Genomic DNA, 26,199 nt, shown 5'->3' with positions numbered 1-26,199 from the left:
CCCCAGGTAGGATAAGGATCACCATTTCCACACTACTCAGAGAATTTTTATTTTCAGGGATGGATTTTTAGCCCAATTCAAGTTGAAGAAAAGTGGTTTCGTGAAAATCGCAGAAATTTTTTTTTCAGAAACTCCGGGGTGCCTGGAGGTCGCGGTGCACCACGCGACAGTTGTATTCCAAAACTGAGTCACTCAGATCACACGAGTACCGAAGCATGCTTGATACTCATTCAAATGCAAGTGCTTCTATTTGTTGTCTTGATTGTTTCCCACTAATTCCTTTTGGTTTGGGTAACATGTCAAAATCCCATGCCCAGAGAACTTCAACTAGAGTTCGCGGAAATACTCAGTGGACACCCCAGGTAGGGTAAGGATCAGCATTTCCACACTACTCAGAGAATTTTTATTTTCAGGGATGGATTTTTAGCCCAATTCAAGTTGAAGAAAATGGTTTTGTGAAAATCGCAGAAAATTTTTTTTCAGAAACTCCGGGGTGCCTGGAGGTCGTGGTGCACCACGCGACAGTTGCATTCCAAAACTGAGTCACTCAGATCACACGAAAACCCAAGAATGCTTGAAACTCATTCAAATGCAAGTGCTTCTATCTGTTGTCTTGATTGTTTCCCACTCATTCCTTTTGGTTTGGGGAACGTGTCAAAATCCCATGCCCAGAGAACTTCAAGTAGAGTTCGTGGAAATGCTAAGTGGACACCCCAGGTAGGATAAGGATCACCATTTCCACATTACTCAGAGAATTTTTATTTTCAGGGATGGATTTTTATCCCAATTCAAGTTGAAGAAAAGTGGTTTCGTGAAAATCGCAGAATTTTTTTTTTCAGAAACTCCGGGGTGCCTGGAGGTCGCGGTGCACCACGCGACAGTTGTATTCCAAAACTGAGTCACTCAGATCACACGAGTACCCAAGCATGCTTGATACTCATTCAAATGCAAGTGCTTCAATTTGCTGTCTTGATTGTTTCCCACTAATTCCTTTTGGTTTGGGTAACATGTCAAAATCCCATGCCAAAGAGAACTTCAACTAGAGTTCGCGGAAATACTCAGTGGACACCCCAGGTAGAGTAAGGATCAGCATTTCCACACTACTCAGAAAATTTTTATTTTCAGGGATGGATTTTTAGCCCAATTCAAGTTGAAGAAAATGGTTTAGTGAAAATCGCAGAAATTTTTTTTTCAGAAACTCCGGGGTGCCTGGAGGTCGTGGTGCACCACGCGACAGTTGCATTCCAAAACTGAGTCACTCAGATCACACGAGTACCCAAGCATGCTTGAAACTCATTCAAATGCAAGTGCTTCTATCTGTTGTCTTGATTGTTTCCCACTCATTCCTTTTGGTTTGGGGAACATGTCAAAATCCCATGCCCAGAGAACATCAAGTAGAGTTCGTGGAAATGCTCAGTGGACACCCCAGATAGGGTAAGGATCAGCATTTCCACACTACTCAGAGAATTTTTATTTTCAGGGATGGAATTTTAGCCCACTTCAAGTTGAAGAAAAGTGGTTTCGTGAAAATCACAGAAAATTTTTTTTCAGAAACTCCGGGGTGCCTGGAGGTCGCGGTTCACCACGCGACAGTTGTATTCCAAAACTGAGTCACTCAGATCACACGAGTACCCAAGCATGCTTGATATTCATTCAAATGCAAGTGCTTCTCTCTGTTTTCTTGATTGTTTCCCACTCATTCCTTTTGGTTTGGGGAACGTGTCAAAATCCCATGCCCAGAGAACTTCTTGTAGAGTTTGTGGAAATGCTAAGTGGACACCCCAGGTAGGATAAGGATCACCATTTCCACACTACTCAGAGAATTTTTATTTTCAGGGATGGATTTTTAGCCCAATTCAAGTTGAAGAAAAGTGGTTTCGTGAAAATCGCAGACATTTTTTTTTCAGAAACTCTGGGGTGCCTGGAGGTCGCGGTGCACCACACGACAGTTGTATTCCAAAACTGAGTCACTCAGATCACACGAGTACCCAAGCATGCTTGATACTCATTCAAATGCAAGTGCTTCTATCTGTTGTCTTGATTGTTTCCCACTCATTCCTTTTGGTTTGGGGAACGTGTCAAAATCCCATGCCCAGAGAACTTCAAGTAGAGTTCGTGGAAATGCTAAGTGGACACCCCAGGTAGGATAAAGATCAGCATTTCCACACTACTCAGAGAATTTTTATTTTCAGGGATGGATTTTTAGCCCACTTCAAGTTGAAGAAAAGTGGTTTCGTGAAAATCGCAGAAATTGTTTTTTCAGAAACTCCGGGGTGCCTGGAGGTCGCTGTGCACCACGCGACAGTTGTATTCAAAAACTGAGTCACTCAGATCACACGAGTACCCAAGCATGCTTGATACTCATTCAAATGCAAGTGCTTCTCTCTGTTGTCTTGATTGTTTGCCACTCATTCCTTTTGGTATGGGGAACATGTCAAAATCCCAAGCCCAGAGAACTTCAAGTAGAGTTCGCGGAAATGCTCAGTGGACACCCCAGATAGGGTAAGGATCAGCATTTCCACACTACTCAGAGAATTTTTATTTTCAGGGATGGATTTTTAGCCCAATTCACGTTGAAGAAAAGTGGTTTCGTGAAAATCACAGAAAAATTTTTTTCAGAAACTCCGGGGTGCTTGGAAGTCGCGGTGCACCACGCGACAGTTGTATTCCAAAACTGAGTCACTCAGATCACATGAGTACCCAAGCATGCTTGAAACTCATTCAAATGCAAGTGCTTCTATCTGTTGTCTTGATTGTTTCCCACTTATTCCTTTTGTTTTGGGGGATATGTCAAAATCCCATGCCCAGAGAACTTCAAGTTGAGTTCCCGGAAATGCTCAGTGGACACCCCAGGTAGGGTAAGGTACAGCATTTCCACACTACTCAGAGAATTTTTATTTTCAGGGATGGATTTTTAGCCCATTTCAAGTTGAAGAAAAGTGGTTTCGTGAAAATCGCAGAAAATTTTTTTTCAGAAACTCCGGGGTGCCAGGAGGTCGCGGTGCACCACGCGACAGTTGTATTCCAAAAATGAGTCACTCAGATAACACGAGTACCCAAGCATACTTGAAACTCATTCAAATGCAAGTGCTTCTATCTGTTGTCTTGATTGTTTCCCACTCATTCCTTTTGGTTTGGGTAACGTGTCAAAATCCCATGCCCAGAGAACTTCAACTAGAGTTCGTGGAAATGCTCAGTGGACACACCAGGAATGGTAAGGATCAGCATTTCCACACTACTCAGAGAATTTTTATTTTCAGGGATGGATTTTTAGCCCAATTCAAGTTGAAGAAAAGTGGTTTCGTGAAAATCGCAGAAATTTTTTTTTCAGAAACTCCGAGGTGCCTGGAGGTCGCGGTGCACCACGCGACAGTTGTATTCCAAAACTGAGTCACTCAGATCACACGAGTACCCAAGCATGCTTGATACTCATTCAAATGCAAGTGCTTCTCTCTGTTTTCTTGATTGTATCCCACTCATTCCTTTTGGTTTGGGGAACGTTTCAAAATCCCATGCCCAGAGAACTTCAAGTAGAGTTCGCGGAAATGCTCAGTGGACACCCCAGATAGGGTAAGGATCAGCATTTCCACACTTCTCAGAGAATTTTTATTTTCAGGGATGGATTTTTAGCCCAATTCAAGTTTAAGAAAAGTGGTTTCGTGAAAATCGCAGAAATTTTTTTTTCAGAAACTCCGGGGTGCCTGGATGTCACGGTGCACCACGCGACAGTTGTATTCCAAAACTGAGTCACTCAGATCACACGAGTACCCAAGCATGCTTGAAACTCATTCAAATGCAAGTGCTTCTATCTGTTGTCTTGATTGTTTCCCACTCATTCCTTTTGGTTTGGTGAACGTTTCAAAATCCCATGCCCAGAGAACTTCAAGTAGAGTTCGCGGAAATGCTCAGTGGACACCCCAGATAGGGTAAGGATCAGCATTTCCACACTACTCAGAGAATTTTTATTTTCAGGGATGGATTTTTAGCCCACTTCAAGTTGAAGAAAAGTGGTTTCGTGAAAATCGCAGAAATTTTTTTTTCAGAAACTCCGGGGTGCCTGGAGCTCGCGGTGCACCACGCGACAGTTGTATTCCAAAACTGAGTCACTCAGATAACACGAGTACCCAAGCATGCTTGAAACTCATTCAAATCCAAGTGCTTCTATCTGTTGTCTTGATTGTTTGCCACTCATTCCTTTTGGTTTGGGGAACATGTCAAAATCCCAAGCCCAGAGAATGTCAGGTTGAGTTCCCGGAAATGCTCATTGGACACGCCAGGTAGGGTAAGGATAAGCATTTCCACACTACTCAGAGAATTTTTATTTTCAGGGATGGATTTTTAGCTCACTTCAAGTTGAAGAAAAGTGGTTTCGTGAATATCGCAGAATTTTTTTTTTCAGAAACTCCGGGGTGCTTGGAGGTCGCGGTGCACCACGCGACAGTTGTATTCCAAAACTGAGTCACTCAGATCAAACGAGTACCCAAGCATGCTTGAAACTCATTCAAATGCAAGTGCTTCTATCTGTTGTTTTGATTTTTTCCCACTCATTCCTTTTGGTTTGGGGAACATGTCAAAATCCCATGCCCAGAGAACTTCAAGTAGAGTTCGCGGAAATGCTCAGTGGACACCCCAGATAGGGTAAGGATCAGCATTTCAACACTACTCAGAGAATTTTTATTTTCAGGGATGGATTTTTACCCACTTCAAGTTGAAGAAAAGTGGTTTCGTGAAAATCGCAGAAATTTTTTTTTCAGAAACTCTGGGGTGCTTGGAGGTCGCGGTGCACCACGCAACAGTTGTATTCCAAAACTGAGTCACTCAGATCACATGAGTACCCAAGCATGCTTGAAACTCATTCAAATGCAAGTGCTTCTATCTAATTTCTTGATTGTTTCCCATACATTCCTTTTGGTTTGGGTAACGTGTCAAAATCCCATGCCCAGAGAACTTCAACTAGAGTTCGCAGAAATGCTCAGTGGGCACCCCAGATAGGGTAAGGTACAGCATTTCCACACTACTCAGAGAATTTTTATTTTCAGGGATGGATTTTTAGCCCAATTCAAGTTGAAGAAAAGTGGTTTCGTGAAAATCGCAGAAATGTTTTTTTCAGAAACTCCGGGGTTCCTGGAGGTCGCTGTGCACCACGCGACAGTTGTATTCAAAAACTGAGTCACTCAGATCACACGAGTACCCAAGCATGCTTGAAACTCATTCAAATGCAAGTGCTTCTATCTGTTGTCTTGATTGTTTCCCACTCATTCCTTTTGGTTTGGGTAACATGTCAAAATCCCATGCCCAGAGAACTTCAACTAGAGTTCGCGGAAATACTCAGTGGAGACGCCAGGTAGGGTAAGGATCACCATTTCCACACTACTCAGAGAATTTTTATTTTCAGGGATGGATTTTTAGCCCAATTCAAGTTGAAGAAAAGTGGTTTCGTGAAAATCGCAGAAATGTTTTTTTCAGAAACTCCGGGGTTCCTGGAGGTCGCTGTGCACCACGCGACAGTTGTATTCAAAAACTGAGTCACTCAGATCACACGAGTACCCAAGCATGCTTGAAACTCATTCAAATGCAAGTGCTTCTATCTATTTTCTTGATTGTTTCCCACTCATTCCTTTTGGTTTGGGCAACGTGTCAAACTCCCATGCCCAGAGAACTTCAACTAGAGTTCGTGGAAATGCTCAGTGGACACCCCAGGAATGGTAAGGATCAGCATTTCCACACTACTCAGAGAATTTTTATTTTCAGGGATGGATTTTTAGCCCAATTCAAGTTGAAGAAAAGTGGTTTCGTGAAAATCGCAGAAATTTTTTTTTCAGAAACTCCGGGGTTCCTGGAGGTCGCTTTGCACCACGCGACAGTTGTATTCAAAAACTGAGTCACTCAGATCACACGAGTACCCAAGCATGCTTGAAACTCATTCAAATGCAAGTGCTTCTATCTATTTTCTTGATTGTTTCCCACTCATTCCTTTTGGTTTGGGTAACGTGTCAAAATCCCATGCCCAGAGAACTTCAACTAGAGTTCGTGGAAATGCTCATTGGACACCCCAGGAATGGTAAGGATCAGCATTTCCACACTACTCAGAGAATTTTTATTTTCAGGGATGGATTTTTAGCCCAATTCAAGTTGAAGAAAAGTGGTTTCGTGAAAATCGCAGAAAATTTTTTTTCAGAAACTCCGGGGTGCCAGGAGGTCGCGGTGCACCACGCGACAGTTGTATTCCAAAAATGAGTCACTCAGATAACACGAGTACCCAAGCATACTTGAAACTCATTCAAATGCAAGTGCTTCTATCTGTTGTCTTGATTGTTTCCCACTCATTCCTTTTGGTTTGGGTAACGTGTCAAAATCCCATGCCCAGAGAACTTCAACTAGAGTTCGTGGAAATGCTCATTGGACACCCCAGGAATGGTAAGGATCAGCATTTCCACACTACTCAGAGAATTTTTATTTTCAGGGATGGATTTTTAGCCCAATTCAAGTTGAAGAAAAGTGGTTTCGTGAAAATCGCAGAAATTTTTTTTTCAGAAACTCCGGGGTGCCTGGAGGTCGCGGTGCACCACGCGACAGTTGTATTCCAAAACTGAGTCACTCAGATCACACGAGTACCCAAGCATGCTTGATACTCATTCAAATGCAAGTGCTTCTCTCTGTTTTCTTGATTGTATCCCACTCATTCCTTTTGGTTTGGGGAACGTTTCAAAATCCCATGCCCAGAGAACTTCAAGTAGAGTTCGCGGAAATGCTCAGTGGACACCCCAGATAGGGTAAGGATCAGCATTTCCACCCTTCTCAGAGAATTTTTATTTTCAGGGATGGATTTTTAGCCCAATTCAAGTTGAAAAAAAGTGGTTTCGTGAAAATCGCAGAAATTTTTTTTTCAGAAACTCCGGGGTGCCTGGATGTCGCGGTGCACAACGCGACAGTTGTATTCCAAAACTGAGTCACTCAGATCACACGAGTACCCAAGCATGCTTGATACTCATTCAAATGCAAGTGCTTCTCTCTGTTTTCTTGATTGTTTCCCACTCATTCCTTTTGGTTTGGGGAACATGTCAAATTCCCATACCCAGAGAACTTCAGGTAGAGTTCTCGGAAATTCTCAGTGGACACCCCAGATAGGGTAAGGATCAGCATTTCCACACTACTCAGAGAATTTTTATTTTCAGGGATGGATTTTTAGCCCAATTCAAGTTGAAGAAAAGTGGTTTCGTGAAAATCACAGAAAATTTTTTTTCAGAAACTCCGGGGTGCCTGGAGGTCGCGGTGCACCACGCGACAGTTGTATTCCAAAAATGAGTCACTCAGATAACACGAGTACCCAAGCATGCTTGAAAGTCATTCAAATGCAAGTGCTTCTATCTGTTGTCTTGATTGTTTCCCACTCATTCCTTTTGGTTTGGGGAACATGTCAAAATCCCATGCCCAGAGAACTTCAAGTAGAGTTCGCGGAAATGCTCAGTGGACACCCCAGATAGGGTAAGGATCAGCATTTCCACACTACTCAGAGAATTTTTATTTTCAGGGATGGATTTTTAGCCCACTTCAAGTTGAAGAAAAGTGGTTTCGTGAAAATCGCAGAAATTTTTTTTTCAGAAACCCCGGGGTGCTTGGAGGTCGCGGTGCACCACGCGACAGTTGTATTCCAAAACTGAGTCACTCAGATCACACGATTACCCAAGCATGCTTGATACTCATTCAAATGCAAGTGCTTCTCTCTGTTTTCTTGATTGTTTCCCACTCATTCATTTTGGTTTGGGGAACGTGTCAAAATCCCATGCCCAGAGAACTTCTTGTAGAGTTTTTGGAAATGCTAAGTGGACACCCCAGGTAGGATAAGGATCACCATTTCCACACTACTCAGAGAATTTTTATTTTCAGGGATGGATTTTTATCCCAATTCAAGTTGAAGAAAAGTGGTTTCGTGAAAATCGCAGAAATTTTTTTTTCAGAAACTCCGGGGTGCCTGGAGGTCGCGGTGCACCACGCGACAGTTGTATTCCAAAACTGAGTCACTCAGATCACACGAGTACCCAAGCATGCTTGATACTCATTCAAATGCAAGTGCTTCTATTTGTTGTCTTGATTGTTTCCCACTAATTCCTTTTGGTTTGGGTAACATGTCAAAATCCCATGCCCAGAGAACTTCAACTAGAGTTCGCGGAAATACTCAGTGGACACCCCAGGTAGGGTAAGGATCAGCATTTCCACACTACTCAGAGAATTTTTATTTTCAGGGATGGATTTTTAGCCCAATTCAAGTTGAAGAAAATGGTTTAGTGAAAATCGCAGAAAATTTTTTTTCAGAAACTCCGGGGTGCCTGGAGGTCGTGGTGCACCACGCGACAGTTGCATTCCAAAACTGAGTCACTCAGATCACACGAGTACCCAAGCATGCTTGAAACTCATTCAAATGCAAGTGCTTCTATCTGTTGTCTTGATTGTTTCCCACTCATTCCTTTTGGTTTGGGGAACATGTCAAAATCCCATGCCCAGAGAACATCAAGTAGAGTTCGCGGAAATGCTCAGTGGACACCCCAGATAGGGTAAGGATCAGCATTTCCACACTACTCAGAGAATTTTTATTTTCAGGGATGGATTTTTAGCCCACTTCAAGTTGAAGAAAAGTGGTTTCGTGAAAATCACAGAAAATTTTTTTTCAGAAACTCCGGGGTGCCTGGAGGTCGCGGTGCACCACGCGACAGTTGTATTCCAAAAATGAGTCACTCAGATAACACGAGTACCCAAGCATACTTGAAACTCATTCAAATGCAAGTGCTTCTATCTGTTGTCTTGATTGTTTCCCACTCATTCATTTTGGTTTGGGTAACGTGTCAAAATCCCATGCCCAGAGAACTTCAAGTAGAGTTCGTGGAAATGCTAAGTGGACACCCCAGGTAGGATAAGGATCACCATTTCCACACTACTCAGAGAATTTTTATTTTCAGGGATGGATTTTTAGCCCAGTTCATGTTGAAGAAAAGTGGTTTCGTGAAAATCGCAGAAATTTTTTTTTCAGAAACTCCGGGGTGCCTGGAGGTCGCGGTGCACCACGCGACAGTTGTATTCCAAAACTGAGTCACTCAGATCACACGAGTACCCAAGCATGCTTGATACTCATTCAAATGCAAGTGCTTCTATTTGTTGTCTTGATTGTTTCCCACTAATTCCTTTTGGTTTGGGTAACATGTCAAAATCCCATGCCCAGAGAACTTCAACTAGAGTTCGCGGAAATACTCAGTGGACACCCCAGGTAGAGTAAGGATCAGCATTTCTACACTACTCAGAGAATTTTTATTTTCAGGGATGGATTTTTAGCCCACTTCAAGTTGAAGAAAAGTGGTTTCGTGAAAATCACAGAAAATTTTTTTTCAGAAACCCCGGGGTGCTTGGAGGTCGCGGTGCACCACGCGACAGTTGTATTCCAAAACTGAGTCACTCAGATCACATGAGTACCCAAGCATGCTTGAAACTCATTCAAATGCACGTGCTTCTATCTGTTGTCTTGATTGTTTCCCACTCATTCCTTTTGGTTTGGGGAACATGTCAAAATCCCATGCCCAGAGAACTTCAGGTTGAGTTCGTGGAAATGCTCAGTGGACACCCCAGGTAGGGTAAGGATCAGCATTTCCACACTACTCAGAGAATTTTTATTTTCAGGGATGGATTTTTAGCCCATTTCAAGTTGAAGAAAAGTTGTTTCGTGAAAATCGCAGAAATTTTTTTTTCAGAAACCCCGGGGTGCTTGGAGGTTGCGGTGCACCACGCGACAGTTGTATTCCAAAACTGAGTCACTCAGATCACACGAGTACCCAAGCATGCTTGATACTCATTCAAATGCAAGTGCTTCTATCTATTTTCTTGATTGTTTCCCACTCATTCCTTTTGGTTTGGGCAACGTGTCAAAATCCCATGCCCAGAGAACTTCAGGTTGAGTTTGCGGAAATACTCAGTGGACACCCCAGGTAGGGTAAGGATCGGCATTTCCACACTACTCAGAGAATTTTTATTTTCAGGGATGGATTTTTAGCCAAATTCAAGTTGAAGAAAAGTGGTTTCGTGAAAATCGCAGAAATTTTTTTTTCAGAAACTCCGGGGTGCCTGGATGTCGCGGTGCACCACGCGACAGTTGCATTCCAAAACTGAGTCACTCAGATCACACGATTACCCAAGCATGCTTGAAACTCATTCAAATGCAAGTGCTTCTATCTGTTGTCTTGATTGTTTCCCACTCATTCCTTTTGTTTTGGGGGATATGTCAAAATCCCATGCCCAGAGAACTTCAGGTAGAGTTCGCGGAAATGCTCAGTGGACACCCCAGGTAGGATAAGGATCAGCATTTCCACACTACTCAGAGAATGTTTATTTTCAGGGATGGATTTTTAGCCCATTTCAAGTTGAAGAAAAGTGGTTTCGTGAAAATCGCAGAAAATTTTTTTTCAGAAACTCCAGGGTGCCTGGAGGTTGCGGTGCACCACGCGACAGTTGTATTCCAAAACTGAGTCACTCAGATCACACGAGTACCCAAGCATGCTTGAAACTCATTCAAATAAAAGTGCTTCTATCTGTTGTCTTGATTGTTTCCCACTCATTCCTTTTAGTTTGGGGAACATGTCAAAATCCCATGCCGAGAGAATTTCAGATAGAATTCGCGGAAATGCCCAGTGGACAATGGCCCAGGTAGGGTAAGGATCAGCATTTACACACCACATTTTGAAGTGTTCCTCAAATAAAAAGTATGAGTGAGAAACAATCGAAACCTTTGAAAAAAGCTTCTGCAACTTTATTAGATTTCATGTTTCCTGTCAAATTTTGATCTGACTAACTCATTTTTGGGATACAATTACACAACATTTCAGCTCACCGTCCAAGCCGCCAAAACTCTCAAAAAAGTTTGAGATAGGAGGAAATTATCACTTGTCCTAAAGCTGACTTGGGCCCCAAAATCCATCACTGATTCTAAAAATTGTTTATGTAATGTGGGTGTGCTATTCTTGATCCTAGTTGGGGTTTCAAGCGAGCACATAATCTGTGCCTGAAGCTCTCCCGTCATGGGATTTTAAAATGTTCCCCAAATCAAAAAGTACGTGTGAAACAATCACTGTTTGTAACTTTGATAAAAGCTCTTGTATATTTATTAAATTCAAGTGTTTCCTTCCAACTTTTGATCTGACTGACACAATTTTTGGATTCAATTAATGAACGATCCACCACACTCTTCAAGCAACCAAAAGTCTCAAAAAAGATTGAGATAGGAACAAATTATCACTCGTCCTAATGTTGACTTGTCACCTAAATCTGCTGCAGAGCATAAGAATTGTGTAAGTAATGTTCATCTTAACCCTAGCTGGGGTTTCAACCAAGCAGTTCCACAATACGAAGTATCCAATCTATCACTGAAATCCACCAGTCTTCGGATTTTGAAATGTCCCCAAATCAAAATGAGTGTGACATGATCAAAATGCTTTTGTAAATTTTTTTGATTCAATAATGTTTTCTGACAAATTTTGATTGGACTGAGTAAGTTTTGATATACAATTACTGAAAGGTGCCCCACACCGTCAAAGCAGCCAAAAGTCTAAAACATTCAAAACCATTTAAAATGTTCTGGGAAAGACACCATAAGAAGGCTCCACAGCCAAAACAGTATGTCTCTTTTCTTTTAAGCATGGAATAAACCTTTACTTGTTCCTGTACATTTCCATATTACTCAAACACTTATCTGATTCATTAAGAGTAATGGTTATAACAGCACATATAGAATAAAGTAGAAACTGATGCCAAGCGCACCTTTGCTATTAGATGTAACACATGCAACAATTTATACACAGGCGAGTCCAAAAATTCTATTCGCAAAAGATTGGCACAGCACTTACATGACATTAGTAAAAAAGAAGCCCAGACCCCACTAGTAGCACATTTCTTCCAGCATGGGCTGGAATCAGTTAGAATATACAGTATAGAAAGCAATCCAAACTATACAAACAGAATAAGAAATTTAAAGGAGAGAAGATCCAGAAATTGAACACTGTGGAGGACTGTCAAGAAAGTGAGATAAATACACGAAAAACCAGGTAAATGTAGAGGGAACCTCTGGTCACCAGGACAGGGTGGATGGACCTTTCTCTGCCTTTCCCAGAGGGGACTCTTCAATTTTATTGGTGAAGAGAGACTTCGTCCTTGGAAACGGAATTCTGCTCCAAACAACCTGACCCTAACCCTTACCTGCCTTCCCAGGCAGTTACCCGCTTACATGCATACCTAAATACCTGCTTATCCAAATGCTTATTTGCTTAACTAGACTGTTATGCTTGCCCAAATGCTAACCTACTTATAGATGGCATCTGTCTGTCTCGAGAGACCATGGTTTTGCGCCGTGGTTGTCAGTTTTTCGATTTACATTGCCTACTGTGACTGTACAGTCCAAGACTGGAGCGACAGGCCTTGTTGCAGTTTCCCCAGGTGAGGTGTGACTGGCAGTAAATGGGTTGCCCTCTGCCGTCTGCACTCCCTCGTCTCATACCTCCTCTACTCACTCATCCCAATCAGCCATCTTACCTATTTACTCAAGTGATTACCTGATTAGGCAAATGCTTATCTGCTTACTTGTTTTTTTAAATGGTTTCCTGTTTGGTCAAATGCTTATCTAGGTAAGCAATTCTTAATTCCTTACTCAAATGCATAACTGCTTACCCAAATGTTTATCTCCTTTCCTGTTTGCCCAAATGTTTACCCAAATGCTTACTGGTTTTTCCAAAAGCTTTCCTGCTTACCCAAAAGTGTACCTGTTACCCAAACACTTACCTGATTACCCACTTACTTGCCCAAATGGGTTGCCTTCTTACCCAAATGCTTAATTGAACATTTTCCTCTCCCCAGGGGAAGAGTAAGGATCCTTTGTTTTAAACGTGTTATAAGAAGCCCCAGTCAGTATAGAATAGGGATCTTTTTGGAAGAAGTTTTGTGGGACAGATCATGATCACTGTCGTTGAAACCAGGAGAGGATGTAGATATTATGGATTCTACAGGGAGCAGCTGAGAAGGGCTCCAGCATCATCTTCCTTCCCCCCTACAATAAACTGGATAAATCAAGATGGAGGACAGAAGGGAACCGCATTGTTCAGGAAGGCTGGGACTGGAGAAGTTACCTAAGAGCCATCAAAAGTATACGCAGTATCATTCTTGTTCCTTGGTGTAATGGAAGGCATCACGTAACATCACTGACTCGAGCTGGTTTCATAGAACACTGCTGCTGGACACCTCATTGGGGACATATTTTGGTAACTGAGTTCCAATGGGATTTGTACTGTTCTTCCAGTAAGTGACTATGGTGAATGATTTGTATTGTGTGTAATGGGTAGAATATTAGACTAAAATAAATGGGATATTATGTATGATAATTGTCTAGTTAATGAATGCATTGGCAAGTCTGGGAGATTAAATTAATGTGGCAAATTAATAAGGGCCCTAGCACCTGTTATAATTGCTAGGTGACATACAGTACTTGTGCACAAAACAACAATTCTTATTTTTAGAAGTCACCTATCCATTTATTTATAAGGACCTTAATTTTAGCACTTATCACTTCATGGATAGATTTAATTTCATTTCAATTATGAAAGATGAAAAAGTTTAAAGAATTTTTAATGCTTTAAAAATAAAACAAAATATGAACAAAAAACAGATCAAAGCATCATGATCAATTTTCTTCATGAACCATTACTATGTCATCAGATTTGACCTTCCTGGCTATTACTATAATCCCGATAGTATTTATGTACCTACTGTACCTGATCAACCTCTAGATGGACCACTTTGGGAGGTTTAATCACTCTTTCTGTGCAACTGCAGCCAGTTGTTGAAGGCTGGCCTGTCGGGATCGTCTGCTAGTGGTACCTGCAAAGTGAACCCCCTAGATCGTCGGAAGGAGTCAAGAGACAAATCTAGCCACCAGGACCGTGACATTGTTTTTTGAATCAATGGTATTGCAACCCTAGAACTATGTAACCTTGCAGCGGCCAATTGGAAAAGTATCTCTCCTGGACTTGCATGCAGGAACACAAAAAACGCTGACTCAAGCACTCTGTCAAATTATCACTGAATAGACCTACTGTCTTGGGTAAAAGGGAATTTCTTCCCAAAAATCACAATTCCACTTCCCCACTAGTTGACCAGAACTGAAATGCAACAGTCAAGAGTTATATCAGCTCAAGATGTGTTCCCTCAGTTCAGTCAAGGGAAACAAACTCAGTTCAAACACCTGACAATTTTAGTGAAATAATTTTACTCAAACTCATTTTGCTCTCTCAGTGTACAGAACTACTGTTTAGTATTTATTCATTATGCATCACTTTTTCATAAATAGAAGTAAAACAAATGTCAGTCCTACAAACATCATTTTTACAGTTTGAAAGTGAATTGTTCTGTGAAAATTGTTAAACAAAGATTTTTTAATTTTATTTTTAAGCAAATGTCTGTGCTGATCCATACCTGTCAAAAGCTGAACCTAAATAAAAACCATCTGCGTGTTTGTCACCGGATGGTGTCTTGGTAAAGATCAAGTTACAGATTAATCAATTACAGTCCAGTGATCTAATCTGAAAGACACAAAGCTAATTATGTGAAAGCTTGTTGGGAATATGCGTTTTGAGTTGAAATGTGTAAATATTTAAGATAATTATTTTATTTTTACATTCTACAGTAGTTATATAATACATCCAAGGTAAGGAACAATGTAATGGTTCATATTCAGTGTACTTTTTCCAATCATGCAATTTACTCATTATCACTAATGGTAGGCATCATAAGAGTTTTCTGCAGATGATATCAATACCAATCTTTGCAAAATGTAGCAGAATGGAAACGGGTGTTAAAAAAATCTTTATTAGTCCTTAACTATGATCCAGGCACATCCTTACAATTGCAAATGTACTACAATATATGACTCAAAACTGCCATGTTCCTTTCCACACAAAGTATGACAAGAACAATCCTCTATGATGTGCACCGCAGGGATGAATGAACAATTTGAGACCAGGTTAGAAAAAACAATAGATAAATGTCATTATGCATATGCAGGAAAGTGAATCCTTATCTATCCCTCGTTTTCACAACCGTCTTATGGTACAAATCTTTAGTCATCTCAAGAAAAAACAACAATCGGTAGACAAGATAACCAGAGACGTGTCATTCCAAAGATTTAATCAAAGATGTTGTAGCTAGGAAAATATGAAGTTCATACACTCACAAAAACAAAAAATGCAGATTTAATAATTTTATTTACAAACATAATTGAACAAAGAATAGACTTTTTAGATTCCAGTTATGATAACACTTGCTTTTCTAGGAAAAATCTTTGTTCCCCAAAATGCATTGAATAGAGCACCTCAATGAAAAACATAACTCAGAACTTTCTAACCACTATACCAAAAATGTAAATACCCAATGTAATTCATTGCATATATAATAATCTGTCACCTTGACAAAAGAAAAAAAAATCAAAAAGGCACATTGTTGATAAACCGTGATAGATATTTTAGACCGCAAACAAATTGTTCAACAAAAACTTTTGGAGGGGGGTACTAAGATACAAAAGAAATGATAAAATAGCAAGTATCAAATACTTTTAATATGAACAGCCAAATAATGCTACTCTGAAATTAAATCATTCATACCAGTTGAAGGTCACGATAATGATTCATTAACTAGATAGAGGTACAATACATGTATCATATCTAATAAAACTTCTGTAATATACATGCATGTCCCTTATACTTTGTACAGGCTGAAAGAGATATTCTGGTATAGAGGAGTCACCCTGTGAAGCTCGCTCTCTTGCAACAAAAGGTCACAAAAATGAATTATACAATCATTTGATAAAGACTCACGATTATATATATATATAATCTTAATATCTAGGAAAAGGACATGACCTACAGTCAGAAACAAATCTATTGGCAACCCCGTCATAAAATATTAAATTTACTTGGAATCCTTATTGTTTGATTTCCAGGATAAATTAGTGCTCAATAACCTTTGAAAATATATTATTGATAAAATAGTTTATTAAACTAAGCGAATCAGTGAATGTTTCAAAAGAAGAGTGTCAATATGTTTCTCTGCAACAATATTTATAGCCATTGCTGCAGTATTTATACATATTTGTCTTCTGAAGCTTCTTCTTCAATCTGCTGTAGAGAGTCACCTTTGACTGCAGTGACATCACATGGCAGTGGGCTGTCCAGCTAAGTGGGATCAAGAGTTTGGTTAATCACTCCTGAAATACACTATTTTATAACAGAACCATGCTCTCTGCCAGCAGGCAGTAAAAGCCCCTGTTCATGAATCAGTAAAAAACAGAAGCACTGTTACACTGCTGTGCAAATAAATGTTACAGTACTGTGGCCTGCACTATCTTGTTCAGTAGAATCTAAATGTTGGATAAGGAAACTGCACTGTTTTAGGAAGAGGTATGAAGAAAGCAAATGGCATGTAAAAACCAAGGCAGAGGACACGTCAGCCAGTAATGAACTGTCAAGGTTTCAGATGTTTCACTTCTATAACTAGCTCCGTACAAGAGTCTATTAAACAAAACTCTGCCTCATTCCTTCATAGTCTTTCAAAAATATTTCCCCTGAATTGTAAACTTACGTTTTGTGATGATGGTATCTCTTGATGTATACTAGAAGTATGCATATATCCTATTTCCAAGTGGTGGAATTACACCGATTTCCTTAAATATATCCTAGTAAACCCCTTTCCTGTCACAGACCACCTACAGAAATTTTGCACCTGGAAGTTTCTCCTCTTAAATATTTTGTTAAATTTCCTGTAGCAGAACACAGCAAAAGCCTGGTTCAGGTCTTAAACTGAAGCTATCCCCCTTGGCTTCAAGTGTGAACAGTCAATTTTTTTAATCTCTTAATGTGTCCATTCAGCAGACAAAGATACGGAACATTTTTTGGGGAGGTCTTCAGAGGTCAAAGTTGTCAAATTCTAGGCCTCAAAATGCTTACAGGCCTTGTCATAGGTGTCTACTAGCTTGGATAAAAATGTGTGATAAATCTATCAATTTGAAAAAAAATTTTCGCCTCCTCTAAAAATGATCATCAAAGTTATTGAAAGCCTATATAACATGTAAAAGATATTGCAATTGATATAAAAAGCCTATAGGCACTGCTAAAGAGCCTTATCTGCTGTAAGGCTTTGAAAAAAAACTTTAGAGTGGCCTTCAGGTCTGAAAAATTTACCAGTGATAAGATACTGATTGATTACCACCTGCTGGGGCAATGATTGACAGCTGGAATGCAGACAGAAGGCAGCCAGTGGCTCCCAGGGGAAGTCCCGCCCCCTAATGACTCTGAATGGCTGAAAATACGATGAAAGACATCGTTTTTCACCAATCAGACCAGCTTTTCAAATGGTCATTTTCAAATTCGATTGCAAAAGACAATCGATCTGTTTCTTGCCGGCCCCAGGACGTTGCCTATGCACTAGAGGGTTAATAAGATTAGTTGAAAGAGAACTTCTTAACTAATTGGTGTTTTACTAAATGGATTAAGAAGCAGTCACTAATCGTTTCAACCATCTCAAATTCGACTTCTGTATTCCCCATCACAATATTCCAATTTAGGTGTGGGAGGTTGAAAGGCTTTCCTGACCAAGATCCATGTCCACTAAGACAGTTGACAAGTGTCCAGTAAGACACAGTGTGGTCTGGGGATGTAGCCCCTGTTAGGTCACATGCCCTTTTCTGCAGCTGTGACCTACTGTTGCGCACGCATATCTGTACCTCTCTCTGGCCCTTCGTCTTGCTCCAGATTCCCTGACCTAAAATATATTTCATTTCTGCTGTTTACAAATGCTGCTTAGTCCATTGATCAAAGTAGAAAATAGAAATAGAACTGAAAATGACACTTACTTTTAAATCTGAGATAGCAGGAGTTACAGTAAAGCTGGCGGTTTCGTATTCTGACTTCAGCTCCTGTTTCTGATCCACCGAGATCTGAGCCACAGTCAATACACTGCACAGGACAACAGTGAAAGAATGTAACCTTTAAAACAGCACTGCCTTAGAGGAACACGCAGACACCGTGTGAAAAGCCACAAGCTGCTTTAGTGTAAGAAGTGAGCCTTTAGTCAGTGCACCAGCCAATCCTCTACTGGGGTTAAGCAAAAGCCAAAGATGTTAATAGGGACGTGACAAAATGATGCACTGAAGAAGCAAAAATTGGCAGAGGAAAATAAAAATGCTTTTCATAGCTGAAAAAAATGTAATGAGCAAAACTGTATGTCTTTAAAACAGTAAATGGTAGATGTTTCAGAAAAATAACAAATTAAAGCAACAACTACAAAATAAATACTAAAGTGATTGAGAGCTGACAAGAAGCATATTTTTGTGATGCATTCAATTTGGCACTGACATAGTCCCAAGTGCAGGATCCATGCATCCTATAAAGAATTTCAACAACCTGCTAAAATCAGATGTAGACTTCAAATGGAATGTTAGTATTAGGAGATAAGTAAATAACAGCAGATGTTTTACAATAAACATGTAAGTATGACTTTAGTACAGAAAATACATTTTTGGTCTTTTTTATACTTTTTTCCTTGAATTGTTATAGTCTATATTCAGATTTTTCTTTAACTTCTCAATTTATACATCTGTCATAAAAATAAAGAAACTGCTCACTCAGATTCCACCTGAAAAACAATGTTTTCCATTTTTAAGTATTTAAATCTTTAGAGACAATATTTTAAGAGTTCCAGTCTCGGAGGAATTGCATGGATCATACACATACAGTATACGCAGTAGATAATTAGTGCAAGCAAATTAACTGAGCTTAGTATTTGCAGACATGCAGCTGTTCATCAGTACAGCGTGAGCTTCCCATGATGCAGAGTCCTTGATCTCACCTTAAAACACTGCAAATGATAACAAAGACCCAGAGATTCGATGACCATGGCAGCTCCTTTGCCCAAAGGTGCATCACAGTATGCACAGATTTTCTTCCCACTGACTGACCTAGATTGCAGAATGGAAATGTGACTGGAGATCTATAATATGTCTAAGTCCCTCAGGTACATGTAGGTGTAGTAGCATTTATCCAACCAAATAATACATTCATTTAAATAACTAAATTAATTTAACATCCATGAAAGAAAACATTTCTTTGTTTTGGCACAGGTAAACCTGAAAAAGGTTCCAAAGACAAAAGGTTGTGTCTTTTGTTTTCAGCATGGAATAAACCTTCCTTTGCAGCCTACATACTGTATGCTGACACAGCCACCTAATTGAATCTCTCTGTTATGCTGAAAGAGATCCATATCAAGATAAAGAAAGAAAAACACACAAAGTGCTGGGGTCAGCTTTCTCAACTATACATTAAAACGATGTTTGGCTTTTTTAAGTGCCTTAAAGATAAACCATGAACTGTTTTAACAAACGTATTTGTGACACATCTTAAAAAAACATAACTAAAAAAGTGTGGAACTAGGAAAATTATTACTTCAGAAATTACCTTGACATTTTCAAATAAAATAAAACCTTTTGATTAATTTTTGTCATGCTTGCCTTCGCTGGCAAGCTGTGGGGTTAACCAGTATTGACACAGCAGATGGTTACATTACCTTCCAAACCATCTCCCAGCAGTGGTTGTCATGGTTTCCAGGACCACCTGGAAACAATTTACGGCCACTCCCAGTTCAGCTGGTCCAGAAAATACCTGTATCTGATGGAGCTTGGGGCTCTACCATAAAGCTCTTTGAATTCTTGAGTCCATAGTTTCCATTGCCCTAGCTTCTCCTTGCCCCCGTTTCCCTAGTGTTCCCTGGTGTTGCCTTGCTTGGATTCCTGCTGTGTGTTGTACTGCCAGCAGCCGTATCACCCTGCAACTCACAACTGGCAACCGACTGAAGCTAAGCAGGTGTGAGCCTGGTCAGTACCTCGATGGGAGACCTCCTGGGAAAAACTAAGAATGCTGCTGGAAGAGGTGTTAGTGGGGCCAGCAGGGGGCAGTCACCCTGCGGTCCATGTGAGTCCTAATGCCCCAGTATAGTGTTGGGGACACTATACTGTAAACAGGCGCCGTCCTTCGGATGAGACGTAAAACCAAGGTTCTGACTCTCCCCCTGGTCGTTAAAAATCCCAGGGCATTTCTCAAAGTAGGGGTGTAACCCCGGTGTCCTGGACAAAATTCTCATTGGCCTTTATCAATCATGGCCTCCTAATTATCCCCATCTATGAATTGGCTTCATTACTCTGCTCGCCTCCCCAATGATAGCTGATGTGTGGGGAGCATTCTGGTGCACTATGGCTGCCGTCGCATCATCCAGGTGGATGCTGCACATTGGTAGTGGTGGAGGATGTCCCCATTACCTGTAAAGCGCTTTGAGTGGAGTGTCCAGAAAAGCACTAAGTGTAAGCAATTATTATTATTATTATTTTGTTCTTTGGAATCTGTTCACTCTCACAATTTCTTGTAGATCTGTCCCCACTACAAACTGAGTTACCGAGTTTTCTGGATCTGACCCTCACCTCATCCTGACCAGACCCATCGAACCACACCCCCTCTGTGCTTTGGACCTTGTTTGTGCCTCTCCATCGGCTTTGCACCCCCCACCTGTTTGACCACAATCTCAGACTGTGCTTATTTCTGGTTTCCTACACTGCCACAGCATGCCGTCTGTGTGCGCATACGACAACGCCTCCTTGTGTCTGGAGCTGGCTACAATCCCGCCGCCTGCAGGTTGCCCCATCTCAGCTGCTCCTCGCCCAGAATGTGGGTTCATTCTACACCTCAGATCCACTGCTACTCCCACCTCTGCAGCGGAGTATTACCATTTGACAATAGTGTTGCATGGCTGTATAAGTAAACGGTAAAACAAGGTCGCGTTTCTCGAGAGGAAGAAGAGGGGATACCAGCCCTTAGGGTGCAGCTGCGGGGAGTCTCACCTGCTGCGCTGCTGCTGTTGCAAGAGCAGATCGGGAGAGGGCTGGTTCCAGAGACCCTGCTTCAGGGAACCCATGGAGAGGGATGTGGGCAGAGTGGAAGGTGTGCGCATGTAGCTGCGATTGGACGTGGACACTGGCTGGGGATACCGGCTGAAGTCCTGGACCAAAGAAGAGGAGATGGAGGACGAGCTGGATATCCATGGAGGGTGCTTCAGGGAGTTGGATCGAGGGGAATCCAGGTTGTCAAGCGACTCGCCTCTGAAAATGGTAGAGTTTTTTGGAAGGAATATAGATATATGAAGTGCATTTATGAGAAAGCACAAATTACATCTTTAAACTGAGGACTGTTTGCTAATGGGTCCATTTGAAATGTCACACATTCCCTCCCTGTCACACATTCCCTCCCTGTCAAATCCTAGAGGTTGATACTATTTTTCGACTTGGTACCTAAAACAAAATAATGATCTGTTTCAGCTTTAGGTGACTTAGAAGTGCCTCTTAGATTTTAAAGTTTGTGACACTGGGAAGAGTAAACACTTCAAACTTCAAAGGAAAGAGGATGTTTGCTGAGGTCTGGGGGGGGTCCCTTAAGCAGAAACAATGGTAAAGTTTCTCTTAGTATACCTAAGTAAGTTGTGGGTTAATGATTGCAAAGGAGCAGGACAGAAACAGACAATACAAGATCACATTATAGAGCTCAGAAAAGGGGGACAGGAGAAGAAGGAAGAAGCAGGCAACAAGGAGAGGATAGAGAAGTCTCGGAGGAGTTGTGACTTGCGCCAAGCGAGAGCACCTGCTTCATGATCATCAAAATCAAACCCGGCTGGATCCAAGTATCTAACCCTGTTAGAGAGGGCATGCTATTCTGTGTTTTTAGGGATCTTGGGTTTCCTCGGTAAAAGATACCTCAGTTTGAAACGGCTTTCCTGCTTAGGGTGCATTTTTATGGATAGTGATATAGGCTTCTATTAATTTTGTGGCATTCGGGAAACAGAGAGATTTAACTGCAGGTTGCATTATATATAGTTATAAGGTAGCTCATCTCTTGTGTGGCCTCTGTAGGGATATTAAGAGTTTGATGTAGTTCAGGTGGGTAGCTGCGTCAGCATGCATAGGCTGCAAAGGAACAAGAATAGGTTTATTCTGTGCTGAAAAGAGAAGAAAGAAAACAATGTTTCTGCTGTGGAGCCGTCTTCAGGTGTAAGAAAGATAGGGCAGTCAGCAAAGATAATTTAGCATGGGAAAACAAGTCGGGAGAGAGGAGAAATCAGGAGCAGGGGAGAGGCAGAGTGGCCAATCAATTGGTGCGAGGTCGAGAGAGGTGAGGAGAGGTGTGAAACGAAACCTACAAATGAATAGAGAGAATTAGAAGAAAACTAGTCTGTTGTTGAGAGAGGGGGAAGATGTGAACCAAATTTCAGGATAATTTTAGTTTCTGATGTTTTTCTGCTATAGGAGTTAAGAAACCATACTTTGAGAATGGAGAGATCGGTGTGATCATGGCCATCAGAGGTGAATGATCATGGCCGTTATTTATCAATTGTGCTTATTGCTTAAAAAAATTAATAATGATAAATCTTATTCCGGAAGAACACTATTTTAATTTTTTGCTCCAGCTGATTTCTTAACCATAGGCTAACTTATTGAAATTATTTATTTGGGGCTTATTATATTTGTCTATTTTGAGCTCTTAAAAGGTCAAATGGGATTTGTAATTGGTTTCAACCCTGGATCAATTTCCATCAGACTATCCAAAATCAGTTTCAGAACTGCCCTTATTCAGAAGTGCTGCTTGAAATGTATCCAACTGGTCCTCTGCAAAAGGAAAAAAAACATCATTGTGGGAGTGTCATGTACTATATCATTCCCATCTGTTTCTGTTCCTCATTGATTGATCTTTTAGTAAGAGCTGTTTAGTCAGAAATAATAGCCAGCAGGCTGAGGAGAGGCTTCATAAAGTTCTGTTTGCTGAAGATATTTAAAGAAGTACCCTTGAAATAGACTGTTTTTGACAGTAAGGACTTAACTTCTTACCTCCTCATTGGCCCAGAGAAGCTGACTGGCTCCTTGTTGACACTGGCACTGCGCTGTCTGATCCAGCTGCTGTCAGTCACAAGCTGATTCTTCTTCTTCATCTCTTCAATGATCCGCTGTCTTTCCAGCTCTGCCTGAGAGAGAGCCTGGTCCTTCTTTTGAGAATCTGCTCTGCTCCAGGTGCTGTCCATGGATTTGCTGGTGCCTGAAATCAACCAAAAGTCCAGACTTAGCAGAACATTAAGGGAGGAAAAGACATGATATAGTATTTGATGAAATGATTTGGTTTTAAAGACCTCATTTTAATTGATTCAAGATCACCAATTTGTCAACAGTTTATTCTCTATTAAAAAAGATTTGTGCAAGAACTATTGTTGTACATGCCAGACAGTGGTGGTAATTATCTTGGTGATGAACACTTTTAAAGAAAGAGTAAATTGTATTTTATTTATAGAAATGTAGGTGCCATAAAAGAATGGTGGAAAAATAAATGGTAGAGGAATTTAACCAGCATTCTGAATTATGCATTTTAAATAAATGATTAGAGATATTCCAATCAACACACAATTGCCAATCATTCAAAACTTTTTTTTTTATTTTTACTGATCAGTGTGGCCACAGATTAAAGGCCTTTGCCCACCTCTCTCTGGGTCAGCATATTTCATCAAATTAAGGATTTGCTTTCTTTCTGCCTCCAGCTCAGATGCTGCCACCATTTTCTGGACTTCCCTGTTTTTCTTCCTCCTCAATTCCTCCTCCAGCAGCCATTGAGCCATGCCCCCATGTCTGGAGTAAATACCTACGTACACGATTATACGACTATACCTTGTTTATTTTGAAACTTTAATGAGCATTTCTGTTTCACCGGTGAAGAGAATATTAAATATAATGGTCTTGTAAACTCTGACCCATATGTTCATTTGTAATGATACCTTTCCTTCTTAAAAAATGTGTGAATAGTATGAAAAGGTAGTTCATTTCATGACCAAAAGTCATTTCCTACATAATGTTTTTTGCCGTATATTAGGACTTAAAAAGAAATAATGAAACCGTGTACAACAATAATACAGTCCCCAGTATGTTAGCTTGAAATTTATACCAGACAACTGACATGAGGGGGATAAGGTCATTAGCATTGGGAAGTATTCACACTTCAGACAGCTTATTCATGTGGAAAAAAAAATTAAGATAAGATCACTTTACTGGCCATATACAATTTCTTGCATTAGTAATTTGTCTTTTCACATACCCCAGCTTGCTCTCCATGATACGCAAAGCCATTTATACGGCGCCCCTGGAGCAGCTGGGGTTAAGGGCCTTGCTCAGGGGCCCAAAGGAGTAGGATTCCTCTGCCGGCTGCAGGATACGAACCAGCAACCTTCCAGATCCTTAGTCACAGAGCCACTGCCCCGAGCAGCATATATTCCTATCTTTAGCTCAGAACTGGAAATATACATTCCAGTTTATTTACAAGATAGTGAAGACTGGCTTTAAAAGGCTTTTTGTGGGTTTCTCAGTTTGGGTACGTTATTTGCTCTTAATTAACATAAAATTGAAAATAACCAAAGTAGTTCAAAATCTACTATAGTTGATATCTGCTGCTCCAACATTTTTTTATTGACATGCTTAAGCTAAGTAGGAAAAAGTTTGGTCATATTTCTAAACGGAACTATTTCCAAAATTATTTCATACATTTAGCAGAAATACTGTATGCAAACTGTCTATAAAACAGTCAATAAATTTGCATTGCACTTCAGAATACCTTATATAAACTTACCTTTGCCGTCTGCTGTGTAATCATCATCAAGATCTGAAGTAGACTTTGACTTGTTCCTAAATCACAAAAACAAATATATATGGTATCAAAATAAACTGATGGGTATTTCTCCACATTTTTGAAAAATAATCAATATCACCCTTATTTACTGTAATATATAAATACACAAGTCCATTACATATTTTATAGTGATTTGTGATGCATTTAGTTTTGTTCATTTAAATATAATTCGAATTTCAGAGTCATACTAACCTGTCTGAGACTTCAATTTCAGGCTGGATTTTAGAAAAACCATAGGTATCGCCAGACCTGTGTTAGTGCAGCCAAGGAAATAGCAAAGAGAAGTATTTTATAGCAGTTAAATGTTAGGAAAAAAGAGGACAGAGAAGAGTAAAGAGTAACATTTACAGAATTACATCATGTGGTACTGTTTAAAAAATGTAGATACTTGTCGGGCACGAACCGTACAAGCCTCTGTTCTTATCTGCTATTTGACGTTTTGCTTGTGCATCCTCCTTAAACTAAGCACTGCGGTGACAGAGGTTTAGGCGTCCAACACTTTCTCTTGAGAAAGAGGAGGTCATACCGCTGCTGCTGCTGCTGCTGCTGCCTCAGCCTCAGCCTCTCCTGCTCCCTGTGCTGTTCTTCAGCAGCTTCTTGACGTCTCCTCTCCTCATCCTGCTGCCTGCGCCTCTGTTCCTCTTGACGTTGGCGCTCTTCCTCTTCTCTCTGCTTCCTCTCTTTCTCCCTCTGTTCTTCTTGGCGCTGGCGTGCCTCCTGCTCCGCTTGCCTCCTCCTCTCCTCTTCCAGACGTGCCTCCTCCTCCTGGCTTTGCCTCATCCTTCTCCGCTCCTCTTCCTCCTCCTGCTGCTGCTGCTGCTTGAGCCGCTGGGCCTCCTCGTCCTGCAGCCTGGCGACATCCTTCTCTTCAGTGATCCTGGATGACTCCTCCCCCAGAGTGCTTCGATCTTTCCAAGACCATGTCTGCGGGCTTGGGGGAGAGTCAGGGGACTGATGGGTCAAACAGGGTTTAGTGTTGACTTCAATTATCCTGCGCTCCTGTTGGAATCGGGGGGAAAAAAAACAGATTTATATGAAGATAGGTCAAACAGGGTCCAATCTTCGGGCATGTATGACAAATTAGGGCTAGATTGCCCGTCTGGAATGTAATTTTATCATTAGAAAATCTTAAACACCTTTTTTCTTGACCAATTTGCAAGAAAATCCAATTCTGAAATGAAGTCATAATACAACAAGCAAAAGAAAAGGTAAATATGTGTAGCTTGATTCAAGAAAGTTTAGAAGTTTTTTAGCCATCTTCATAGGACATTATAATTGAATGAAACTGTTTATCAGAATATGACAACTTGAAATATCATTGTATTAGGCATTTCTTTTAAAAAAATGAACAAAAGGAACCTTCGGAATT

At 40.7% G+C, this 26,199-nt stretch overlaps 1 protein-coding gene across 17 annotated transcripts in view; it reads right to left on the bottom strand.

The window, feature by feature from the left end:
- Window positions 1–14,870: 14,870 nt before the first annotated feature.
- lmo7a (LIM domain 7a) overlaps window positions 14,871–26,199 on the bottom strand; it is a 72,034-nt gene continuing 60,705 nt past the window's right edge. For 14 of the 17 annotated variants that reach the window (XM_015364516.2, XM_069179204.1, XM_015364523.2 and 11 more), the window contains 9 exons: window positions 25,357–25,829; window positions 25,023–25,079; window positions 24,771–24,826; window positions 23,634–23,792; window positions 22,994–23,198; window positions 20,960–21,217; window positions 18,922–19,030; window positions 17,927–18,029; window positions 14,871–16,250 (listed from right to left, as the gene is read on the bottom strand). In XM_015364516.2, coding sequence (XP_015220002.1) covers window positions 16,228–16,250; window positions 17,927–18,029; window positions 18,922–19,030; window positions 20,960–21,217; window positions 22,994–23,198; window positions 23,634–23,792; window positions 24,771–24,826; window positions 25,023–25,079; window positions 25,357–25,829 — 1,443 coding nt within the window. In that variant the 3' untranslated portion in view covers window positions 14,871–16,227. The remainder of the gene's footprint in view (window positions 16,251–17,926; window positions 18,030–18,921; window positions 19,031–20,959; window positions 21,218–22,993; window positions 23,199–23,633; window positions 23,793–24,770; window positions 24,827–25,022; window positions 25,080–25,356; window positions 25,830–26,199) is intronic. The other 3 variants (XM_015364526.2, XM_015364524.2, XM_015364528.2) reach the window with 3 other exon arrangements.

The sequence above is a fragment of the Lepisosteus oculatus genome, chromosome 15, assembly GCF_040954835.1.
Source record: "Lepisosteus oculatus isolate fLepOcu1 chromosome 15, fLepOcu1.hap2, whole genome shotgun sequence".
Taxonomy (NCBI): Eukaryota; Metazoa; Chordata; class Actinopteri; order Semionotiformes; family Lepisosteidae; genus Lepisosteus; species Lepisosteus oculatus.
The sequence above is the reverse complement of the archived record's forward strand: the minus strand, read 5'-3'. Positions and strand labels throughout refer to the sequence as shown.